Source organism: Microtus oregoni, unplaced genomic scaffold (genome assembly GCF_018167655.1).
Source record: "Microtus oregoni isolate MIOR12 unplaced genomic scaffold, Mior012 000008F_ref0000371, whole genome shotgun sequence".
NCBI classification, from domain to species: domain Eukaryota; kingdom Metazoa; phylum Chordata; class Mammalia; order Rodentia; family Cricetidae; genus Microtus; species Microtus oregoni.
The window spans coordinates 25637586-25646789 of NW_024543067.1; the positions used below are offsets into that span (position 1 = coordinate 25637586).

The following is a 9204-nucleotide window of genomic DNA, read 5'->3' on the forward strand; positions in this document are numbered from 1 at the left end:
CACTTCTCATAACTTTCCAATAAAATCCATCCTGTCCCACAGGGCTACTTCTTCTGAGTCCATGTGGAAGGGGCCAGACATACCAAGTTGTGTCCCACTTCAGAGTTTGGGCTGGGACAAGGGAAGTCCCCTTCTTCCTGGAGGAACCTGCACACCCTGAACTGACAGGAAAAGGGTTACAACCACTCCAAGGTTGTTCTGTCTCGCCCCTCCTGAAGTGGAGCTGTGCTTGGTTATGAAAGGTCTGAATCCTTGGCAGGTTAGGGTCGGGTGGGAAGGAGAAGTGGAATGGTCAGCAGCCTTGTTCTGCCTTCTTCCTCTGGGGAAAGCAGCACGGCAGAGGAACTCTGAGCTGGGGCTGTGGTCATGCAAACCATCCTTTCCCCCAGTTTCCTCTCACTTCCCCTTCCTGTTCCTTTCTCCTGCAGTTTCCCATTCTGGAATTCACTATCTGTATGAGCCTCAGAGCAGTGCTGGCTGTCTGAGAGGCAAGGTGTTAGAACAGCTCACACCTCCTTCTCCAGGAACTCTGCATGGCCACTTAGCCCGGTGTCTCTCACCCAAACACAGTGGAAGAGTCACTGACTCCAGAGGAATCCTTCTGCCTCTCTGTCCTTTCTTGAGCCTTCTGATGTGGGACTTTTCTGGGCATTTAGAACTTGGCTTGTGTCACTTGTCCTAACATCTGGCTTACCTGGTTTCAGTCTTTCTTCTTGTTTTCCTCTGTGTTCTGTTGTCCACGATGTACAGCCAGACAGTTTCCTGATAAGGATTGTGCTCACCTTGCTTGCAGAGTGAATAGCCAAGAGACTCCTGTACTGGCATTTCCTTTGTATTTTAATAAATAAAGCTTGCCTGAAGATCAGAAAAGTAAAACAGCCACACTGGCCAGTCTTACAGACCAGGCCGCAATGGCACACACCCTTAATCCCAGTAGGCATACTAGATTGCCATAGAAACCAGGTGGTAGTGGGGCACACCCTTAATCCCAGCACTAGAGAGGAATCTAAAACAGGAGGAGACAGCTATCAGGCTCAGGCTCATTCTGAGGTTTCCTGGAGGCAGACTGGCTGCTTCTATTTTCTGGTCTTCAGGTTGAACCCACTATCTGTCTCTGAGTTTTTATGACTTGTGCTTCAGACCCCTCTGCTAACTCTCATTGCACATCACACTGTAGTATTCAGAGCGGTTACTTCCTGATGTCACGGGACATTAGCATTAACAGTTTCCATAGAGATTATTGCGACACAGTCATTTCAACCTTTTATTTTTCTTCTATATTTGTCATATTTCCACACTAGATTCAAAGATGTGGAAGAAACAGAACATTACAACACATAACTCCCAGAATAGTGGAGATGGCTCACAGTTAAGAGTACTGGCTACCCTTCTCAAAGGCCTGGGTTTGATTCGTGGCACCTACATAGTAACTAAGCTGCAACTCCAGTCCCAGGGGCCGAGCACCCTTTCTTCTTGAGGTACTACATGTATGTGGTGTATATGCTGGGAAGCACACACACACACACACACACACACACACACACAAACACACACGGCTCCCAGAATCCCATGGCTAGCCTTTACTGAATTCTTACTAGGTTCCCAGAACATGGCTCAGTTTTTTATAAACTTAGTCTCCTTATTAGCCCTAAGAAAAAAAGATCTGCCTTTGTTTTTCAGGTAAGGAATCTACATTTCCGAGAGATTATGAGTGACTCCCTTGTAACGTAATAACCAGGAGAATCTGACTGATTAACAAAACAGAAGCTTACACTATGACAAAGGACAACAGACATGGAAGAGACTATGACTGAGAAATTGGGAAGTGCTTACTTACTACATAAACTTGAAGATCTACATTCACACACCCCAATTATGTAAACACACACACACACACACACACACACACACTTGAGCTCCCAGCCTGAAGAAGCAGGTCCTTGGAGCTCACTAGCCAGAGGAAGAGCCAAAGTTACATATTTAAGTTTTAATTACTATGCCTTAGAGATTCATAAAACAAAACAAAACAACAACAACAAAAATGCCTCTAACCTGCAAGCCCCTTGCCCCAGGGCAAATAGTCCTGGAATGCTGGAGGCTGTTGCTATGAGATTACAAGCCTGTGTTTTCACCCCCTAAACAAGTTTGTTTGCCCGGTCTGCACCAGAGGCGCTTGATCACAGGTGGCCATGAGGTTCAAGGGCAGGAAATACGTCAGGATGTACACTTGCCCCGGATTGGACCTGGTGGGAAATACAGTGAATTGTGGATTTTGCCTTTTTAAGCCACTGCAAACTGTGAGCCATTTCCTGGGAACCCAGGTGTGGACCTGGCCAGAGCCCACCCACCTGGCCAGTATTTAATTACAGCTTGCTTTAGATTTGGCTTTAAGCTGTGGTAGTGGTCTTACTTTCTACTGGTGGGATCAACACCAGTCAGCCTAGCCTGGCCTGTGAATTCCAGGCTTTGTAAGAGACCCTGTCTAGGAGAAAGAGAATAGAAAATAGTGACTTTTTTTGTAATAAGAGTTTGGCAGTTCCTCAAAAACGAATCAAATGTAAACTTACTGTTAAGACCCATAAAAGTTATTCTTGATTGTATACACAAAGTAATCGGAACCAGAGGTTTTTATTTTTTAATTCATTTTACATTCCAACCAAGGTTCTTCCTCCCCCCTCCCCCCCCATTTCCCCATCCACTCCTCCCATTAAGGTAAGGCTCCTACGAGAGTCGACACAGTTTGGCATATTATTCGGGGCAGGACTTAGCCACCCCCTCTGCATGAAGTCTGAGTACGGCATCCCCTCATAGTGAGTGGGCTCTAACCAGTTGGCTCCTAAACCAGGGATAGATTCTGGTCTTACTGCAAGGGCCCCTCAGAGAGCCCAAGCTTTTCAACTGACTCCTGCATATGGAGGGCCTAGTTCAGACCCGTGGAGGCTCCTCAACTGTCCATCCAGAGCTCGTGAGTTCCCACGAGCTTTGTTCAGTGGTCTCTGTAGATTTCTCCTTCGTGATCTTGATCTCCCTTGTTAGTGTTTTCCCTCCTCCTTCTCTTTGACTGCATACCCAGAGCTTGGCCTGGTACTTGGTTGGGATACACAAGTGATCATTGCACAAGTTGCCCAAATGTCTGTTTTGGAATTAATGGATAAACAAAATTTGTTATATCCAAATGCTAGAGTATTATTTATCTATTGACAAGAGAGTGGTGGGCTAATACAGGCTACAACAGTAAATCAGTAATTATTGAAAGTGTCAGGGAAGGGACATAAGCAAACACACAAAGAGTAGTTGTTTTAATGGTGGGATTTAGATGGAGCTCCTGCAATAGAATCATAGAGACAGGAAGCAGAATGGAGATTACTAAGAGAATAGGAGAGAAGACAGCAATCTGAGATGATGGAAAGTTCTAGAAGCAAATCCCCTGACAGCTGGAGAATATGGTAATGTGTTAGTGCCATTGAACTGGACATTCAGAAATGGTAAACACAGGGCAGGCGAGATGGCTCAGTGGGTAAGGATGCTTTCTGCCAACCTGACCACCTGAGTTCAGTCCCCAGGGCCTACCTACATGGGAGAAGCAACTACCACATTAAAAATAAGTCATTTTTTAAAGGTGAAAATTGAACTAGAGAGATGGCTCAGTGTTTAAGAGCACTAGCTGCTCTTGCAGTAGATCAGGTTCAGGTCACTGCTCCCACACAATGACTCACAACCATCTGCAACTCCAGTTCCAGGAGATTCAACACACACAGTGTTCAGACACACAAGCAGGCAACTCATTCAAACATATAGAATAAAAATAAAAGTTAAAAATAATTATGGTTGAAATGGCAAAATTTACATTATATCTATTCTATACACGCCAACACACACGCGCACACAGGCGTCTAGTTTCCTCCTTTAACAGTGAGTCACTTACAGCCTGTGACTGCACACTGCGTCACTCTCATGAGTTCTAGACATGTTTTCCTAGCTGAACCCTCAAGTTCAATATCCAATATTGATTCCAATGGCTTAGCCACAGCGGACTCTCTCTTTCCCTGGCAATGGCCGTCCCTTGTCTTAACAGTGGCACCCTTCACTAAGCTCAGACCTCCTCCGATTCTTTCATCTTCAGTCCTGCACTGACCAGCTCCCAGGTTGTTGTTCTATTTGCTTTGCTCTAAATTCTGGTTTGTTTATTTACTTATTTTTTTCTTTCTTTTTATTTTTTTTTCTGGGTGAATATATTTTTTTATTTATTTATTAAGGATTTGTACCTCCTCCCCGCCACCACCTCCCATTTCCCTCCCCCTCCCCCAATCAAGTCCCCCTCCCTCATCTGCTCGAAGAGCAATCAGGGTCCCCTGACCTGTGGGAAGCCCAAAGACTGCCCACCTCTATCCAGGTCTAGTAAGGTGAGCATCCAAACTGCCTAGGCTCCCCCAAAGCCAGTACGCGCAGTAGGATCAAAAACCCACTGCGATTGTTCTTGAGTTCTCAGTATTCTTCATTGTCCGCTATGTTCAGCTAGTCCGGATTTATCCCATGATTTTTCAGACCCAGGCCAGCTGGCCTTGGTGAGTTCCCGATAGAACATCCCCATTGTCTCAGTGTGTGGGTGCACCCCTCACGGTCCTGAGTTCCTTGCTCGTGCTCCCTCTCCTTCTGCTCCTGATTTGGACCTTGAAATTTCTGTCCGGTGCTCCAATGTGGGTCTCTGTCTTTGTCTCCTTTCATCGCCTGATGAAGGTTAATATTCAGGAGGATGCCTATGTGTTTGTCTTTGGATTCACCTTCTTATTTAGCTTCTCTAGGAACATGAATTATAAGCTCAATGTCCTTTATTTATGGCTAGAAACCAATTATGAGTGACTACATCCTATGTTCCTCTTTTTGGGTCTGGCTTACCTCACTCAGGATAGTGTTTTCTATTTCCATCCATTTGTATGCAAAATTCACGAAGTCATTGTTTTTTACTGCTGAGTAATACTCTAATATGTATATATTCCATACTTTCTTCATCCATTCTTCCATTGAAGGGCATCTAGGTTGTTTCCAGGTTCTGGCTATTACAAATAATGCTGCCATGAACATAGTTGAGCATATACTTTTGTTGTATGATAGGGCCTCTCTTGGGTATATTCCCAAGAGTGGTATTGCTGGATCCAGGGGTAGGTTGATCCCGAATTTCCTGAGAAACCGAAACACTGCTTTCCAAGTGGTTGCACAAGTTTGCATTCCCACCAGCAGTGAGTGAGTGTACCCCCTTCTCCACAACCTCTCCAGCAAAGGCTATCATTGGTGTTTTTTATTTTAGCCATTCTGACAGGTGTAAGATGGTATCTTAAAGTTGTCTTGATTTGCATTTCCCTGATCGCTAAGGAAGTTGAGCATGACCTTAAGTGTCTTTTGGCCATTTGAATTTCTTCTGTTGAGAATTCTCTGTTCAGCTCAGTGCCCCATTTTATAATTGGGTTGATTAGCCTTTTACGGTCTAGTTTCTTGATTTCTTTATATATTTTGGAGATCAGACCTTTGTCAGTTGCGGGGTTGGTGAAGATCTTCTCCCAGTAAGTGGGTTGCCTTTTTGTCTTAGTGACAGTGTCCTTTGCTTTACAGAAGCTTCTCAGTCTCAGGAGGTCCCATTTATTCAATGATGCCCTTAGTGTCTGTGCTGCTGGGGTTAAACGTAGGAAGTGGTCTCCTGTGCCCATGTGCTATAGAGTACTTCCCACTTTCTCTTCTATCAGGTTCAGTGTGTTCGGACTGATATTGAGGTCTTTAATCCATTTGGACTTGAGTTTTGTGCATGGTGATTGATAAGGATCTATTTTCATTCTTCTACAGATTGATATCCAGTTTTGCCAGCACAATTTGTTGAAGATGCTCTCTTTTTTTCCATTGTATACTTTTAGCTCCTTTATCGAAAATCAGGTGTTCATAGGTTTGTGGGTTAAAGTCAGGATCTTCTATTCGATTCCATTGGTCGACTTCTCTGTTTTTATGCCAATACCAAGCTGTTTTCAATACTGTAGCTCTGTAATAGAGTTTGAAGTCAGGGATGGTAATGCCTCCAGACAATCCTTTATTGTATAAGATTGTTTTGGCTATCCTGGGTTTTTTGTTTTTCCATATAAAGTTGATTATTGTCTTCTCCAGATCTGTGAAGAATTTTGATGGGATTTTGATGGGGATTGCATTGAATCTATAGATTGCTTTTGGTAGAATTGACATTTTTACTATGTTGATCCTCCCAATCCAAGAGCAAGGGAGGTCCTTCCATTTTCTGGTGTCCTCTCCAATTTCTTTCTTCAATGCCTTATAGTTCTTGTCAAATAGATCTTTCACTTCCTTGGTCAGAGTTACCACAAGATATTTTATGCTATTTGTGGCTATCGTGAAAGGTGATGCTTCTCTGATTTCCCTCTCTGCTTCCTTATCCTTAGTGTATAGGAAGGCAACTGATTTTTTGGAGTTGATCTTGTATCCTGTCACATTACTAAAGGTGTTTATCAGCTGTAGGAGTTCTTTGGTAGAATTTTGGGGTCGCTTATGTATACTATCATATCATCTGCAAATAACGAAAACTTAACTTCTTCCTTTCCAATACAAATCCCCTTGATCTCCTTATGTTGTCTTATTGCTATTGCTAGAACTTCAAGCACTATATTGAAGAGGTATGGCGAGAGTGGACATCCTTGTCGTGTTCCTGATTTTAGTGGGATGGCTTTAAGTTTTTCTCCGTTTAATTTAATGTTAGCTGTTGGCTTGCTATAAATAGCTTTAATTATATTTAGGTAGTACCCTTATATCCCTATTCTCTCCAAGACCTTTATCATAAAGGGGTGTTGAATTTTGTCGAATGCTTTTTCAGCATCTAATGAAATGATCATATGGTTTTTTTTCTTTCAGTTTATTTATATGGTGGATTACATTGATAGATTTTCGTATGTTGAACCAGCCCTGCATCTCTGGGATGAAGCCTACTTGATTATAATGGATAATTTTTCTAATGTGTTCTTGGATTCGGTTTGCCAGTATTTTATTGAGAATTTTTGCGTCAATATTCATGAGTGAGATAGGCCTGTAATTCTCTTTCTTGGTTGGGTCTTTGTGTGGTTTTGGTATCAGGGTAACTGTAGCTTCATAAAAGGAGTTTGGCAATGACTCTTCTGTTTCTATATTGTGAAATACATTAAGGAGTATAGGTATTAGTTCTTCTTGGAAGTTCTGGTTGAATTCTGCATTGAAACCATCTGGTCCTGGGCTGTTTTTCGAGGGGAGATTTTTGATAACCATTCTAATTCTTCGCGAGTAACCGGTCTATTTAGATCATTCACCTGGTCTTAGTTTAGCTTTGGTATGTGGTACTTATTTAAAAAAAAATGTCCATTTCTTTTGTATTTTCCAGTTTTGTGGTATACAGGCTTTTGTAGTAAGATCTAATGATTCTCTGAATTTCCTCTGTGTCTGTGGTTATGTCCCCCTTTTCATTTCTGATCTTATTTATTTGCGTGTTCTCTCTCTGTCGTTTAATTAGTTTGGATAGGGGTTTGTCGATCTTGTTGATTTTCTCCAAAACCAGCTTTTTGTTTCATTGATTCTTTGGACTGTTTTCTGTGTTTCTATTTTGTTGATTTCGGCCCTGAGTTTTATTATTTCCAGTCTTCTACTTCTCCTGGGCGCGTCTGCTTCTTTTTTTTTTTTTTTTTTTTTTTTTTTTGAGCAGTGACTCCTTTTATTTTCTCTGTTTAAAATCAAACAGAAAACAAACATCAATTCTGTTATACACTAACGCGTCTTCAAAGTACATCATTTGTACAAGAGAAGGACTAAGAACCAAACTGTTTACAGAGATCGAAGCACGAGCGGGAGAGGGCACGCCCCTCACACAGCTTTCCGATGGTACTCAGGAGGAGCCACTTCATAATCACTGGCACTGAACAAGGTTGCAGAATTCTTTGCCAGGTACTTGAGGAAATCATGTAGATAGTTCAGTAATAAAGCAAGGCTTTTCTCATCTAGAGGTGTATAGGCCAACATTGCTCCAATTCGCACAAATAATCTCAGTAAGTGTGGCGCTCCATACACCTGGGACATGGGTGCATCAGGATGATCTGCAAGAATCTCAGCATACTGTGGTCTCTCAAATTTGTAGAGCAGCTGAGTGCCCATCATTACATTGAAGTACTCCTTTATCCCTGCTACAACCTCATTGACTGCATACTCCTTATTATCTGTATTTCCTCGAGATTTCTTATAATTTGCATAATCCTCCAAAATGGAATCCACATTCTTCTTAGCAGGAAGATAAAAAAGCTGCTTTTGTCTGGTGATCAAGCCCCAGTCATCAACAAGCCATGGTTTCAGCTCTTCCGGAATCTTTACTTTAACTTCCACTCTGTTCATGAATGTTTCTTCATTTTCAACTGTAGGATCTACCCGGGCTCTCTTCTTCCTAGGAGGCTGAGGTGTCTCACTGGTACTGCCACCATCTCCATTTCCAGGTGTTTTCTGCTTGTTCTTCTTTGTTTTCACTTCAACATTTTTCTGCTGCAGACCAGATGTCTTCTTTCCTGGAGCAGCCCCTCTCATCTTGCCCTCTGCATATTGTTCCTGATTGGCCTTTTGAAGCTCTCGCTGTTTTTGCAAATTGGTGTCCACATATTTGAGTACTCTGCTTTCTGGAACCCATTCATCCCAATTTTTGTTCCAACCACTGTAATGGATAAAGTATTTCACTTGTTTGTCCTTTATGGCAACCTTTACACACTTTGCTTCATAGAGAAGGGGCCCATGAAAGCACAGCACTCGCTCGCCCTCCTGGAATTTGGGCTTCGGGTCCTGCTTGGGCGCCATTTATAAGTGATTCGCCGCCTCCTCCTTCTCCCACCACCCCCGACTACCGCCCCCTACTCTCTACCCCACCCAACTTCTGCTTCTTTTTTTTCTAGAGCTTTCAGGTGTGTTGTTAAGTCCCCAATGTATGCATTTTTATTTCTTTTTAAACAACAGTTCTTTATTCCATGGTTTGAAACACATAGCAGAATAACCATGCTCCCTGAATATTAGCAGAGGCATTCAGTGCAAATCCACACTGCAGTTCTCATGGGTCTCCATAAGTCCCACTTCAGAAAGCCTTGCTCAAAGAGTTCTAAGCACTAGGAGACATTACCAGCAGTGGTTTGATGTCTTCATTGTTAGAGTCAAATATGC

At 42.7% G+C, this 9204-nt stretch overlaps 1 protein-coding gene across 1 annotated transcript; it reads right to left on the reverse strand.

Annotated features, from left to right (window-relative positions):
- Window positions 1–7717: 7717 nt before the first annotated feature.
- On the reverse strand, window positions 7718–8913 carry LOC121451626 (mortality factor 4-like protein 1). Its single transcript, XM_041657320.1, has one exon. It carries the CDS (start codon window positions 8845–8847, stop codon window positions 7876–7878), a length of 972 nt encoding a protein of 323 aa, XP_041513254.1. The 5' UTR covers window positions 8848–8913; the 3' UTR covers window positions 7718–7875.
- Between the last annotated feature and the right edge of the window lie 291 nt (window positions 8914–9204).

What these genes read in the sequence shown, in the direction of transcription:
- LOC121451626 (XM_041657320.1), bottom strand. Translation starts at nt 8,847, where the DNA reads ATGGCGCCCAAGCAGGACCCGAAGCCCAAATTCCAGGAGGGCGAGCGA.